The sequence below is a fragment of the Ptychodera flava genome, chromosome 17 (assembly GCF_041260155.1).
Source record: "Ptychodera flava strain L36383 chromosome 17, AS_Pfla_20210202, whole genome shotgun sequence".
Classification (NCBI taxonomy): Eukaryota; Metazoa; Hemichordata; class Enteropneusta; family Ptychoderidae; genus Ptychodera; species Ptychodera flava.
This window is the reverse complement of record NC_091944.1, coordinates 32,280,438-32,296,695: the sequence shown is the minus strand read 5'-3', so window position 1 is coordinate 32,296,695 and position 16,258 is coordinate 32,280,438. Positions and strand designations below refer to the sequence as shown.

General features: G+C 36.8%; 1 protein-coding gene across 1 annotated transcript; it reads left to right on the top strand.

Moving 5' to 3' along the window:
• Positions 1–1,042: 1,042 nt before the first annotated feature.
• On the top strand, positions 1,043–9,299 carry LOC139116084 (uncharacterized). Its single transcript, XM_070678602.1, has 3 exons — positions 1,043–1,791; positions 4,523–5,079; positions 8,224–9,299. The coding sequence occupies exons 1-2, from the start codon at positions 1,076–1,078 to the stop codon at positions 5,064–5,066; spliced, it is 1,260 nt and encodes a 419-aa protein (XP_070534703.1). The 5' UTR covers positions 1,043–1,075; the 3' UTR covers positions 5,067–5,079; positions 8,224–9,299.
• Positions 9,300–16,258: the final 6,959 nt, after the last annotated feature.

Below are 16,258 nucleotides of genomic sequence, written 5' to 3'. Positions count from 1 at the left end.
GAGATTTACTATATGGCGCATCTGATACGGATATGGTCCCATCGCATAGAGAGATGAAAATAGGCTTTGTCTAAGTTCAAAAGCACAGCTTAGCTCATCGTGCATCTAGACAAGTTGAGCGTGCTCAAAATAGGAGATCGATCACGATTTTGGGTGAAAAAAACCGATTGTTTTCGGTGGAGAAACTGCGCGTTGCAACCAGTGGTTGGTTTTGCCTATGGCGGTCAGCAGGGCTGTGGTGGGAGGCCTTTAGCCGGCAAGGGGTGGACCATTGGGGAGTGGAAAATTTTCGAAAAAAAAATTCCCCACAAATTTCAATAAAATAATCAGCCAAAGAAACTTGAGAAAAACAGATGACGCACTTAGGTAAAAGGAAAAAAAATCCGTCAAATTCTGAAACATTTTTATTTTAGTCTGCATCAGATATACATGTACTATGATTCTTTGGCCAAGAAAGGGGGGGGGGGGAGGGGAGATCTGAAGGGTATAATCGTGGCCAGTAACTGAAGTAACTTTTTTATTTTATAACTTTTTGTTTTGTTCATCATATGTTTTTCTTTCACTGAAGTTTGGCATCGTAAGTAATTCGAGATATAAGATAATATAAAAATCATATCTGTGATATCGATTGTTAACAACTGTATTGTGGGTCTTTACACTATGATTAATTAACAAGAATTCAACAATTCAGGCAGCTTGCATCGGTACATAAAATGGGAAATATTCACCAACCATATGACAAACAATCACTTTCTTTGTATTTCACTATTCAACGAAACTGATTTCCATTGTAATGTTCTAAACTTTATTTTACAATTAAACATTACAAATCCGTATTTTTCTTTTCAAAATTTCATTTGTACACTTGTCTTGACGGTTGAATACCGTGCGTGTGAAATGCAATAGTGCAGAAGAATACGGATAGCGACATTACAGCGACCTCTATCGGTTGTTATCCACACAGTCTTTCTCGCGAAGTCCGTTCCAACAGAGCTTTGACCCTTGTCTGGCCCCATATTCGTATTTTACATCTTGCTGAGGCTTAGTTGTCAGTTGTCATGGCTGCTCGCTACTTATGATAATCATTGAAATGAATCGTTCACGTAACACAGCCTTCATCAGGCAGACCATCACAGAGAAAATACAGCTATTGGAAAGAGAGTTAGAAAGTACCGATCATGAGTATGATGGGCTACACCGAAGAATGGTAACACTGCTCCGGCTTGTTGTTGTTCTGAACGGCACTGGTCATGGTATCATAAATGATGATGGAGTGACCAATCTCCAGCAAGCTGAGTATGAAATATCTCAATTGCAAGCCTGTGTATATGACGAGGGATATTATGTGGAATTAGAAAGAAAAGCGAAACCAGGGAGACCGTCATACAATATACCAGAAGAGCAAGTACGTTACTTAATAAACATGGGATTCACAGCCGTCCAAATAGCAACGATGCTTCATGTGAGTGAGCGAACTATTCGGCGGAGAATGGCCGAATATGGAATATGTGTTTCAGATACATACGCAACCTTGACGAATGATGAATTGGATGCCCATGTGAGAGACGTGTTGAAAGATTTTCCAAACTGTGGCTTTCGAAGAATGGGTGAATTTTTAAAGCAAAGGGGGTTTCGTGTACAAAGACAGTTAATACATGATTCCCTGTACAGGGTGGATGCCGAGGGTGTGCTCACTCGAGCATTCGAGATCTGTCTTGTGGAACGAAGGCCATACAATGTATATGCACCATTGGCTCTGTGGCACATCGATGGTAATCACAAATTAATAAGGTGAGTTCCCTAATGTAAGCAAAAAAGGTATACCTGCATAAAGTGTATGTGGTAAAATTACCCAACTATGAAATGATTATTTACTTTGATATGGTACTATACATGTATAATTATCCAGTATGTTTAATCTTTGAAATGGAAAATCTGTGTATTTCATCTTCAAATCAAAATATTTCACAAGATAAATAACAACAGTTTGTGGTAATGTTACAAATTTGCATAATAATATGACCAGTTGACTCTTCAAAACCGAGTCTCATGCCTTAGTCATATAAACTGCCAACAATTTAGACTTACAAGTTTTCACCCTTGAAAAATATAAATATTTGATAAATCATACAACAGTACAGATTATTTTCAAAGTACCAAACGCTGTAGCATTAGGCTAGCCTGTGTGTCCATTCAGGCCATGAATCGAGCCCAAAACATGCTAGAAGCTCCATGTCCTGATGTTCATAGCAGTGATATTCATGCAAATAGATGCATAGACCAGGTACAGGGTGCAAAATTCTGTGCCCCTAACCCCAAAAACATGAAGCAGAATATATATATATATATATATATATATATATATATATATATATATATAAGATCCAAAGTGGTACATAATATTACTGCCAAGATTGTAATATTTACCATCCACATAATCCTGTAAACATTTCACTGTGAAAAATCGTACATTAACATGTATGTACTAACATGTAATTTCAAACACATCAGTCCTTACAAATCTTTGTTGACAAAAGCATTAGGGACCCCAATGTGTTCACCCAGGGCCCCCACTTTTTGAATCATGAGTTGCAGGGACTCACCTCACATAGAAAAACATTGTAAAACCCTAATAGACACCACAGGTTTAAAGGTATACTGTACCCTGTTCTAATTTTGCCACAGTTACCATTGAAAGAGAAAATCTAACCATCACAGATTTGAAGGGGGTAGCTGCTTTTTAAAGACATCACCCTCACATGGGCATTTTGAATACCAAGGAACGCCCTTTGACCAAAAACGGGCATACTTACTTACAAGTGCCTGTATACCTTAATGGGGCTTCGTTCCATTGCAGCTGTAATTTACACCTAGCATGATGTCAGTGCATAAATTTGCATACATGATCTTCACAGCTGTAGACATCCATACATGAAGCTAGCATGTTTTATGTTTTGGCTATGGTGTGGGGACATTGGAAATTATCCTCACTATATTTTGTGTATGTAATTATACCCATCAAAACATAGTGCGTCAATTATTGCAGACGTGAGAAATGTTAATCATAAATTAAAGCTGCAAGCAGCGTTGGCAGGGCCCAAGTGATTAACATGGTTTCAAGTTCCTCCACTGATGATTATGTGCAAAATTTGAGCTTGGGAAAAGTCTTTTGTATCCTCTACGTAAGAAGGATTTTGAACATCATCTCGTAGTTACTGTAGGTTTCATTTGTAATCATATCTTTAATGCAAAATCAAATATGGCTGCAAAACTACTTGACCGATCGAAATGCTTTTTGCAAACTTAGAAAAAATCACTCTAAGGATGACATGAGTAAAATTTCAGCCCAATCGGTTTTTTAGTGCTGGAGAAGAAGATTTTTGAAGATAAAATTGTGATTTTCATAAAATCCAATATGGCGGCCAAATCATATGAACAAGCCAAATGTCGTTTACAAACTTGAAAGAGATCACTCTAGGGATGACTTGAGTAAAATTTCTGCTCAATCGGTGTGTTCGTTCTGAGGAGAATATTTTTACAGATTAACTTGGTATTTTTTCGAAAATCCAATATGGCGGCCAAACCACGTGACCGATCCAAATGTCTTTTGCAAACTTGAAAGAGATCACTCTGAGGATTACATGAAAAAATTTCAGCTCAATCGGTGCTCTAGTTCTGGAGAAGACGATTTTTAAAAATTAAACCTGTATTTTTCGAAAATCCAATATGGCGGCGCCAAAGTCACGTGACCGCATGCGGTTTTATTTGCAAATTTTGAAGACCTTAGATCTTGCTTAGACCCCTGGATCATCAGGAGAAGTCAATTTTAGGTTTTTGAAAATCCAATATGGCCACCAGGTCACATGACCAATGAATATTTCAAGGGTCAGGTGCACGAGTACTAATACACACCTATTAGCCCTGCAAGTTTGAGAAGTTTTCGGTTCAGCCGTTTAAGAGATCTAGGTCGACAAAGAAACTGCAGGAGAAGAAGAAGAAGCAGAAGAAGAAAAAGAGGAAAAAGTGGAACTCGAGAAATTACAATAGGGGCCCAGCCGGTCGGCTTTGCCCCTAATAAGACCTATGTAGATGTGGGATTAAATTTGCAGGCTTTGCTGCAACCTCTATCATTGCCAGGCAAGCACAGGCTTTTCCAATGTGTGTATGCGTACAACATGTGACTTGGCCATGTTTTGCCACAGTGCAGTATGTCAAAAAAATTACCTCTAATCTTCAACAACTTTGCCACTTTGGATCATTTATTTTTCATTCACAGGTATATTTAGTTGCAAGATCTAAGGCCACTTTGACTTTTTAGATATTTAAATTAATCTAGTGTGTTGAGGGTTCTGAATTTTTGTAAAGACTCTGGGAAGTCATCCCCCAAACAAAACCTACCTTTTATTTGTTCATGCCTGGATATTATTATACTATTACAGTTACCATGGCAACCAAAGGAATATGAGTGTAATTTTTATTTAAATTTCAGTACATTATATCATGGTGTTCCTGTATATTTCAGATGGCGCTTTGTAGTGCATGGAGGTATAGATGGATACAGCAGAAGGATCATGTACCTCCACTGCAATGATAATAATCGAGCAGCTACAGTGTTTTTGTCATTTCAAGAGGCAGTTCAGAAATATGGACTGCCATCCCGTGTTCGCTCAGACAAAGGTATGGAGAATAGAGATGTAGCTGAACACATGCTGTCACACCCAGAAAGGGGACTGGGCAGGGGAAGTCACATCGCTGGACGAAGCACCCACAACCAGAGAATTGAGCGTTTGTGGCGTGATGTGTTTGCTGGTTGCCTGTATATGTACTACAACCTATTTTACAACCTGGAGGACCGTAGACTATTGGATCCTTGCAGTGAGCTTCATATGTTTTGTCTCCATTTCGTCTACCTGCCAAGGATCAACAATACCTTGAATCTGTTTGCTCAGGGATGGAATGAGCATTCAATCCGAACAGCACATAATCTAAGTCCAAACCAGCTGTGGGTCTCTGGGTTATTGGGCATTGCCAATGCAGACACTATCTGTTACCAGAGAGGTCTTTGAGCCCAGAACTGAGGTAAAGTATAAGTTACACTTAGAAAACCATACATAGAAAATATATGGCTATGTTTCTCCATCTTTGGTACTATGAGTATGATTTAGGGGACTCAGGCTTGTCATTTGTTTATTTTGTCCTTGTTGTTTGTTAGTTTAATTTTATCTACTCTTTGTTTTTTTGTTTGTTTGTTTATTTGTTTATCTACATAAGCCTATAGACGTATTCTTTAAGTTATATTTTATGATTTTCTGGATACAATCCCATACATGCAATACAGGTGAAATAGACCCTTTGCTATGTAGTGTGTACCGTGTTTGCATTATTTTTTATTGCTTCTTTGTTTCCATGTGCTGTACATACATTGTACCGGTACATAAGACTTTCCTGAAATATTCTCCACTACACAACAATGAAAGACACTCATGTTTGCTCCGAGTTTACAATTTTTAGGCGCCCTAAACTTCGAATTTATCCGTGGGGACTTATGGATTGGGCTCTGGATGTCCACACAGATATCTCAGACATTCCAGGGTGATTTCTTTCAAACTTGGTACAAGGACATACATATATGCCGTACATAACATGCATGTCAATTTTTTTCGTGATGCAATCAAATTTGGCCATGTGAGAGGAATTTTTTGTTTCACTCTCCATAGAGACCAATTTATTTTTGCATTGCCCATAGAGTTACATGTGTTAGCAGCCTCCACAGAGCACTGCATGTGTCTTTGTTGAGTCATGCCTTCACCAATTTATTTCAAACTGTGCACAAGGATAATACACTAGGGTATACATGTGCACAATAATAGATATTTGTTTTGATACAATCTCAACTTTTCTGGTTAATCAATGTTGAAATTTCTTGATCTAAAAACAAATCTTAATCTGATCCCAGTGTGTGTCTGTGCCTTTAATATCTCAAGAACTGCTGATCAGATTGACTTGAAATTTGGTACACAGGTACATGTGGCAAATTACAAGACCTGATTAGTTTTTGTGCAATTAGCTGTCATAATTAGCATTAACTTTCAAAATTACTTGTTTCAGAAAAACATATTTCAAGAAAACCTCACCAAATTGGATGATATTTGTTCTTGATGGACATTTAGCTGTGTCATGTGAAGTAATTGCTAATTTGCTTATTTAATAAATTTATAATTAGGGCTCTGTGTCCAGAATGGGTACACTAAATTTGATTAAACATCCTATAGATGTTGATCATACAAATATGTATAAGTACAGAAAGGTCTTTAGCAGTGACATGTCAATTTATTGCAAATTTACATAACATTTACTAAATTTTGTAATTTGGGTGATCGGTCCCAATGAATTAATTTTGATGGGCCTTCTAGATTTGGCTCCATCCGTCTTTCTATATAGATATCTCAGACATGCCAATTATTTTCAATGTTCATACAAGGACATACTTGTCACATCGATGCCATACAGGGGCACATTGATTTGATTCACAAGACAAACCAGTTGCTGCCAGGAGGCCATTTTGTCACAATTTTTTCATATCCAGAGCCAGACTTGTTTCAACCTAATTCATTAAAAGTTGGTACAAGGGACATTGACCTAATGTTATACATGTGGAAAGACATTGATTTGTTCTATCATATTTCATTCAAAGTTGGTACAACGACAATGGCTTATGTTACACATATATGCACACTGATTATTTTATGATACGATCCAATATGCCACCTTGTCACCATTTTGCAATGATTTTACTTACAAGTGGGGATTACTCAATATCTTGAGAACCACAACTTACAGATTTGATATTTGTTGTTTAGATGCAAAATATGGTGATGAGAAACTTTTTTTTGTTTTTTGATATTGTTGACAATATGAAAATTAGCTTCAAAGGGCGTTTTGGTAAGGAAATCTTCTTCTTCATAACCGATGGTCAGACAGCTTTGATATTGGATATGATACAGATCCACAGGGATGACCTAATTGAGATTTGTTCACTTTGTGATGAAATATGCAAATTTTTATTTTAAGGAATGTTTTTTGTCATTTTTAATCAAAAAGTTATTTCATCAAAACCGCTTGTCTGACAGCTTTGATATTTGGTATACAGGTTTGTAGTGATGAACTTACGTTGACATATCAAAATTATAATGTAATCTGAAATTTGTAATTTTTGGGCAATTTTTGCCATTTTTGATCAAAACATTTGTCTCTCAAAAACTACAAATCTGATAGCTTTGATATTTGGTACACAGGTTTGTAGGGTTTATCTTACATTATAGTGTATCAAAATAAAGATGAAATCTGCAATTAAGTATTTTTGAACAATTTTTGCCATTTTTATAGGCATGGGTGGCAGTTTTCTATGCTGGCTGTTGATGAATATCTGTGTTTATAGGGGGCTCTGTAAGTGTGAGCCATACTGAAACAGTTCTCCTGTCATAAATACACTGTACTGCCAAAGGACCTCTGCTCTCACTTTATCGGTATTATGCTATGTATGTCCTCTGTACCATCTATAGTAGCTTCAGGGACATTGGCGCTATGTTTAATTTTGTCAAAAATGTAGTGGCGAATGACTTTGATATCAGAATGTGTATTTTTCCACTACGTGGACTGCACATTAAATGTATGTAATGTGGCATTTCATTGCAGTTATCGTCGCGACACGGAGTGCACATTACAGTGCTGCTCACGCTCAGGCTCTCGTCAAATGAAATTTAGTGAATCAAATCTTGGGTCTTTATTTGGAAATGGCGCTCTCATTCGAAAAATAATAAATTTGACCTGAAACATTTTATTCCGTATCAACATAAACAAACTATAGCGATGTGTCTGCATACTGGATGAAGCGTCCGTATGCTGGCGACGTTCACAGCCGTCAATTTTTGTGTCCTGCTCAGTTAATTTTGAAGAAATAATTTTGCAAATTTTCCTGAAGGTAGATATATTTCCAGTCTTATGAAGGGTCAAGAAAGTCAATGGATAAATTATCCCAGTTTTACGTGAGTGGCAATGTTTGCCAATGCATCAGTCTATTGGCCGACTCGGTGTATGGATATGTAAGCAAATTTCAAATGGTAAAATGTCTGTGATTGCTACAATGCTTTTTTTAATACAGAAATAATTATTGGCATTGTCAGATATTTGACCTTTGTCTTTTCCCATTTTTTTTTTCTGTAGACTGAGTTAGAGTTATTTGGTGTTGACTGGGAAGGACCAACACCCTCTGATGACCAGAATGATGTTGTAGTCCCCACAATCGACATTGGCATCAGTCCTATTGAGTTAGAAGATTTGAAGGAGATTATAAATCCCTGCAGAGAAAGTGATTCCTATGGTGTTGATATATATTTGGAAACAGTAAATACCATTTCTGATATGATTGACCAAAGATGAGAACTGACAGTTCATGTAGTTAATGTACAATGCTCTAAATTAGATGAGTCAGTAATAGTAGTGTCGTGAAATCTTTGTATATAAATGACAATATCCTTTCATTTTTCACAAAGTAGTGCTCAAAGATAATATATTCAATGGTGAAGATCCCATTGTCTACTATGTTAAAGGGACAGGAGCTGTAACTTTTGGCTACTTTTTTAATTTTCTTGTTCTATATATCAACTGCAGTTTTATGTCCCACTTACTGTGGCATTATATAATACCTAGTATTCTACTTGTAAACGTGATCTATATACATTTTTTATGTGTAACAGCAATTGTTATTGTTGACAAATGAATTCTAGTCCGGACCTGAATTCGATTTTCAATAGCAATAACAATACCAACAATGCTGATCGTACACATATACGCAGTGTTGACAAGTTGAAAAATTAGTATTTCAACATTCAGAGATTCAAATCAGAATATGTTGTTGATATACAGACCAAAAATATCAGAAAAATGGTCCGAAGTTACAGCTCATAAAGCTTTAAGGCCTACTATGTTATTGGACCTGGTTGAATCAAAGCAAAGGGGGATGGGGTGGATGGGTATTCTAAACTCACTCTGTTTACAGGTCAATGTCAAGTCAAGAACCTTTCAATCATGCATGAATGAGGCACAATCAACAATATTAGAACAAATTATCTCAAAGCGGAAGTTATCCAACAACTTCGTATTGCATGTAACGTGGTATTCTTTTTCATACCATCAGCCCCATAATACGCACATAGTACCTTTGCCGTACGTTTGAACACGCCCGTATCTAGTATAATTATACACTTCTGCGGAACGATTGTTCTTCGGCAACTATTTACCGGTGGTTGCATAAGTTTAACTTTTCTTTAGGTTTTTATAACACATCACATGCTCATGTTGTATTGTTATATAGTTTTTAATGTGTTTAAAATCAGGGCTCGAAATTGACTTTTTCCCTGATAGTTCACTAGGGCTACCATTTTCGGAAGTTGGTAGCCCAGTGACAATTGCTGGTAGCCCATGCATATTTCAGTTTAGGGAAATTGTTTTTCATTTACCAGACAATAAAAGCAATTTTTCAAGATTCTGCCCCTGAAGCTGAATTTTCTAGTCATTTGATGTGAATACTTACACACCTACAACCTAAAGGAAACAGGTATAAGCCCCCCCCCCCCCCCCCCCCAAAAAAAGATGTTTCCGGTACTTGACATTCTGCAAAAGTGATGCGGCGACACGCTTTTTTTTTTTCCTTTTTAGCTCACATTTGTTTATACCAATGTGAGTTTATCGTATAGGCTGAAGTCGATGGCGTCTGTATGTATGTGTGTATGTATGTATGTACGTACAGTATGTCCGTCAACATCAAAAACACGCAAACCGCTGCACGTTTCAGCTTGGTATTTGGTGTGTGGATGCATCCTGGGCTATAGATGGGATTTTGTTCAAATGAAGTCTGCGTTGCCAAAATTATGCAAATGAGCTTACAAAATGTGAAAATGCTTAAGCATTAATAACTCAAGAACAGCTCTTTTGATTGCTTTGAAAATTTGTGTGCAAGTACCTTAGGTGAACCTTATACAGTTTTATAAATATTGTGATAGTATCCTTAATTTTGTACTTTTGCTGAATTTTTTGGTGAGTTTTCTCATTTTCAGTAAAAATTATTCTTCTCTGAAACTGCTAGCCCAATCGCTCTCAAATTGGGGTTGTCTCTTTGCAAGGGTGTTACTTTTCTAATTTGTTGAAATTATGACAAAATTAGGAAAATTACTATTTTTGAGCAATTTTGTCATTTTTGGTCAAAAAATCTTAAACAGTATTTCCTTTTTAAAACCCCTGGACAGACAGCTTTCATATTTGGTACACAGACGTACAGAGATGACAATAGTTAGATATGTTGAAATTGTCCTGAAATATACAAATTTGTACTTTTAACACAATATTGTCATTTTGGTCAAGAAAACTTTATCTCAAAATTACTTGTTTGATAGCTTTGTAATTTAGTATAAAGTCCCTTGTTTGATAGCTTTGTAATTTGGTATAAAGTCTCGAAAGATGTCGCTAGATAAATTTTCTGCTCAAAGTGATGGGAAACCCCAAAATTTGTATATTTCAGGTAATTTTCTCAGTTTGTGACCTTAAATGACCTACACCAACCCAGGATACGTTGTGAGACAATTTTGAAGGCTGTGAACATAATTTTGTCATGTTTGGTATCATTTTGTAGGAAAATTTGATCCAGAAAACAAAGCTGAGGTGATTTTTTCATTTTGGACCAATTTTTGCAACTTTTCTATGTAAGACATACAAGAACCGATGAGAAATTTGGATCCAGGATAATTCCAGATGTTGTAATCACCGCCCACAGTGGAAGGCATTTCACTATCTGTTACTACCTTAAGTGCTGTTTACATTAGAATGATAACACTCATGGCATTAATTAAAAAATATTCAAGGTTGTAAATGTACTTCCTGTCATTTGGTCTTATGTAATACCAAGGGTTGGAACATTTTATATTCAGGAGGGGGTAGGGTCTAGAATATTGATGATGTAGCATTACTTTTTTACCAGATCCCTTGTGCAATTTTTGCCCACTACCACCTTTTCTTTTATCAAGCCTTCTCTGTTTTTGTTGTTGACATTTGCTTATGTATTTAGGATCTGCTTCTCCCATTGCTATAGAAGTTGATATGCTGTTCCTAAAGATGACCTCAAGTACCTAAGTTGGAGACCTTATTTGCGTTTGTCATTCTTGTTTTTCCTGGTTTAAATTTTTCTCGAATGGACCAACTCAAACCAATGTGAGCACATGGTGTCCTTGACGGTATTTTTTTATTAACAATGCTGGTTTGGCACTATTGATGCAACAGTTATTGTCTTTTAACACCGGCTGCATAATACTTTCGCTTTCTTTTTAGCATTTTTGGACATGCAAACAGGGATATCAAGAATAGCTGTACTGATCAGTATGAAAACAAAAAAAATGCCATGAGGCACAGGTTCTGAAATGATGCACGCAGTGACCAGAAACAATCTATTTGGCCTAATGGACAACAGTGATACTCAAAAGTTCAGTGATCTACTGTCAGCTTGTTTCATTCTCAGAGTTTATTGAAAATTTTGATAGTTGTGATGACAACAACCGCAACCTTCTCTGCATGTCGAGACTAGACATACTGTAGCAGTGCTAAAAATAGACCATGGGCTTTCTGTATGGAGGAGGCAAGTACGTCAGTTCAGATATTGGACATTGCACGCCAAGTACTGACTGAATTTAATGGTAGTCCATGTGGGATACCATTTCATGGATTTTGGTAGCCCCAGAGAAAAGTTTGTAGTCTGTGGACGCGGGACTACCGCTAATTTCGAGCCCTGTAATTGATATGAAACAAATTGGGAGGTGTTTTCTCCTACATCGGAATGCTTCACACTGTCACTGCATTATTCGACAAAAAATTTGGCAAAGTCTAAATTACAATTTTTCTCAGATTGTGACAACTTGTACAACCCATTTTGAAACTTCATGTACAGTAGTCATCAAAGTGAAGGAAAGCACTACATAATTATGCAAGGGTTGCATTAATAGATATCATGAAAATATTTGCTAAAAGTGGATGGTTTAACATATGGAATCGGTGACCTATAACAGTAATTATAGTATGATGAGAACCTGATCATTGAATAGGACAAGATGTGCTTATTGATATATCAGTGTTAGTTGAAAAATGTAAAATCCATTGTGAAAAAAAATTCAAGCCATTTTTGTTGACCTTAAAGGGACATGATCTGTAACTTTTTGGCCGTTTTATTCAGTTTTCTGGTTCTGTGTCTCAACTACAGTTTACATCCCACTTCCTCTAGAATAATGAAATATCCAATTTTCTACTTGTCAGCACAGCCTATATGTGTGCAATGGCCGTTGTTATTGTTGACAATGAATTCAAGTCCGGACGAGAATTCAATTTTCAACTACCGTATAAATAACAATGCTGACTGTACACATTTAGGCTCTCCTCACAAGTTGAAAAGTGGGTATTTCATCATGCTTCAATGGTTCACACCAGAACTCTAGTTGATACACAGGACAAATAAACCCCAGAAAAATACTCAAAAGTGACAGCTCATGGAGCTTTAACTACGCATTGAAACAGAATACTTACAGCTACTTTGTCCCTTTGATGTTGTAAATCAAAAATATCAGTGTCCGTAATTTTCCTATTTAATTTATGTACCAATTACTGTACAGTACTGAGATGGCTCTTGATATTGGGAATATTGATTTCAGTATATTTAGAAATTAAATATATTCAAAATGGCTTGAATGCTTTGGTGATTCTTTTCTCTATGCCAGACTGTAGAATAGGAAATCAAGGGGTACACAAGGGATCCTGCACAGCCATGTACTAGGATGTGCACAGCTATGCTACATGGTTGCGCCAGCAGCCCAGTACATGCCAGATGAGCACAACTTTTATACCTGCATGTAATTTACGACCATATAAGACGCTATGTGTTTTGCAGTATACTGTTACACGATTGTGTGCCACATATCTGTAGCATGGATGTTTTTTACAATTGTGTAACGGAAATGTGTTCAACAGCGGCGTAACAGGGCTGTACACTACATCCATGTTCCAGCACACCTTTCCACAACCGTGTAGCAGGAGCGTTGATTAAAGACCTCTCACACAGTTGCACGCGGTCATGTTACACATGTTCAGTCATTGATTTTCACAGCTTTTCACACACCACTTTACCAGCCCTATAGAAAATTGCTATGTAAAACAGTTGCGTTTTCAGCTCTGCCATGGTGTTTTTCACACCTATATGACAGTATTTTCCACACCCATGTAGCAGCTTATTAATCTACAGGTACACACTCTCTACCAGCTCTTCCAACAGCAGTGTACTATACCTTTGAATCACAACTGTGCCACAGCTATGTACAAACCTACGCTCACTCATAGCCTAAATAGCCAGCCATTTAAACCCTTTCACCCTGGATACATGTCTACCTTTATCATAAAATACCGCAATTAATGTTGTCGCTCACATTTGATCAGAATTGGTACATACCAGTATGGATACCAAAGATCAACAATAAATGTTGCGTTGATGTTATGACAATGATTTCTGCACAGTACAAGCAGAAAAACAACAAGAATATTTAAACCAGAAAAACAAGAATGACAAAAGTTGGACACACTGCCACAGAGAAATAGATGTTTTGATAAAATAAAGGCAAAAATTGTCCTAAAAACGCAAATATTGATATTTCACCACATTTTTTGCAAACATCTTCTCAGCTTGTCAAAAGAGATGACCTGCAACATTTCGCGAAATCCATCGGCAATATAAATCACTAGGCCATATGTATGTTGTAGTTACAGCACGCAATCTTATTTGCGCTAGTGATATGGATGTACATTGTATCCTCATACAGCGTCAAACTAAAAAAAAGTTATAAATCTGAAAATTTACTCAGAAAAAAAAATTAGTTAAGCTTTTCTCATTTTGAAATTTTTTTTTAGAAATTAATTGTCAAAGAAAAATGTTCACAATTTCATTTTGACCACCCCCTCCCAAGGTCTAATGGTCCCTCAGTTTGAGCAGGTCTGTTAATATGTAACAATTCATAAACAATGACAGGAAATGACTCAAGGTCAGTGGAGTATCCTGTTTCAGTCATTGGCATGCCACCACTCCTGAACATGTCATTTGCAGAATTTCCCTTTTCTTACTTCATTTGCACATTTTTGACACTGACGTGTTCATTTGAACAACGTGACATCTCAACCCCTGCATCTATCTGTACACCAAATACTGAGATGGTAGCTTAGGCGGTATGGGAAGCTTTTGCGTGTGACAGACATACACACATAAATACAGACGCCACCGACTCACCATATAGGTAAGCTCTTTTTGGTATTTATATAAATACCAAATATGAGCTAAAAAACAATGCTGTTGGACCAAATTAAGGCATTGAAAGGATTCATTTACCCTCTGCCACAATTTTATGGTCTAAACCTATTGTTTTCGATGATAAAGTTGGGGCTGTATATAGAGAAATGGGGTGACAGGATTAAGGTATACCAAAATGACTCGACCTTAATTGACAAAACTGACATATCTTCATATGTCAAGTATTGTTCATTTCAATTTTAACCTTTTAACAGTAAGTGCACCAGAAGAGATGTGTATAGATAGCACTGGTACAGGATTAACGGAAATTGGGCTGGTACAGTATTATTCATAGAGCTGGTACATGCTATGAAAAAAGGGATGGTACAGTGGTGTGTATTGGACTGGTAAGAAGTGTGGAAAGCAGGCTGGTACTGGTTTGGAAACTTAACTCTGTAGTTGTAATATTTTAAAATTATATAACACAGGTGTCCACATCTATGCCACATAGCTGTGTAAGCAGCTGTGTAACAGTTATGTTTTAACAATGCTGTAGCAGGAATATTTTTACACCCTAGTACAGACTGTGTTGCTTAACTGGGCTGGAACAGCCATGCACCCCCCGTGTAGCATCCCTGTATTGCTACAAGGCTGTGTGGGTTCCCCTGTGTAAATGCATCAAAAACAATGACAATCAGACACATTCATACGCATCAGATATCAGTCAACACTACTTTAATTTTATTGAACATCAAATATAACACTTTATTCATGAAGTCAATCAATTCATACTACAATTGTCACCACACACCCCTGTCATCCACAATGTTAATTGGCCAGACCTGTCACTGAGCGTTTAGCAAGATACCAAGGCACTTTATCTGCTAAAAGTAAAATGAACCAGATTTTTGCCAAGTGTATACATGAAGAGAAGGAATTATGCAAGCAATGAAAACCATATGCCAGACAATCCATTGTATGTTTATACATTAGGGTGATAAATTTGTAAGAAAAACTAGAGAGGACCCAATGTAGTCCCAGCCATTTTTGTTCAATGCAAAATTGGTAAGGTTATGGGAAAACAAAATTGATTACAAACATGTGCTGTAAACCTTTTTCTTCCATCTGCTTTCCAACTAAATTATTCCTGGAATATCCCCTGACATGAAAGTTTCTCCCAACAATCACTTTCAGTATCCTGATGTGGGTGTGTTTGGGTCATGTGTAAACTTGGCAAACCACAAGTTTTGCTAAACACTCATGGCTGGCTGATTGATGATACTGGGGGATGAAAGTCACAGACCATCACTGTAAGGATCCTAAATAGGAAATGGCCCCTTTGGAGAGACTTCTCTGTTAAAAAAAAGAGTACACAACTACTGCTCTCTCTATATCACTGGAAAGTGAATCTATTGTAGAACCAAAGTATATGCTTTTCGTTATTGTTTACACAAGAGTCATGTGACAGAAATTTAAATATCCTTTTAAAAATCATTTTTCCTCATTTCTGTGACAACATATTTGGCAGCATAAATAGCTCTTCTGGCATTCTTGAAAAATGTGTGTCAGATTTTCACAATCTTCATTTTAAAGATAAAGCCAGTTCATGCCTTCACAAAAGATTGAAGGCCTGCACCAGAAATCTGACAGAGTTTTCATGCATCATAATATCTTTCAATGACAATTTTAACACAGGAAGTTGGGAACTGACTTTTGAAAGGATTTTTAAACTATCTGTCACATGACTCTTAGTAAACAGTGACAATGAAACAAGCCAAGCTCGGTTAACAAATATTGGACCTTTCAAACAGTATATACTTTACAGGGAACCCTAGAACTAAGTCTTCTTCAGAGAATTTTGAATTTGAACAGGGCTAATTTGAACAGGGCTAT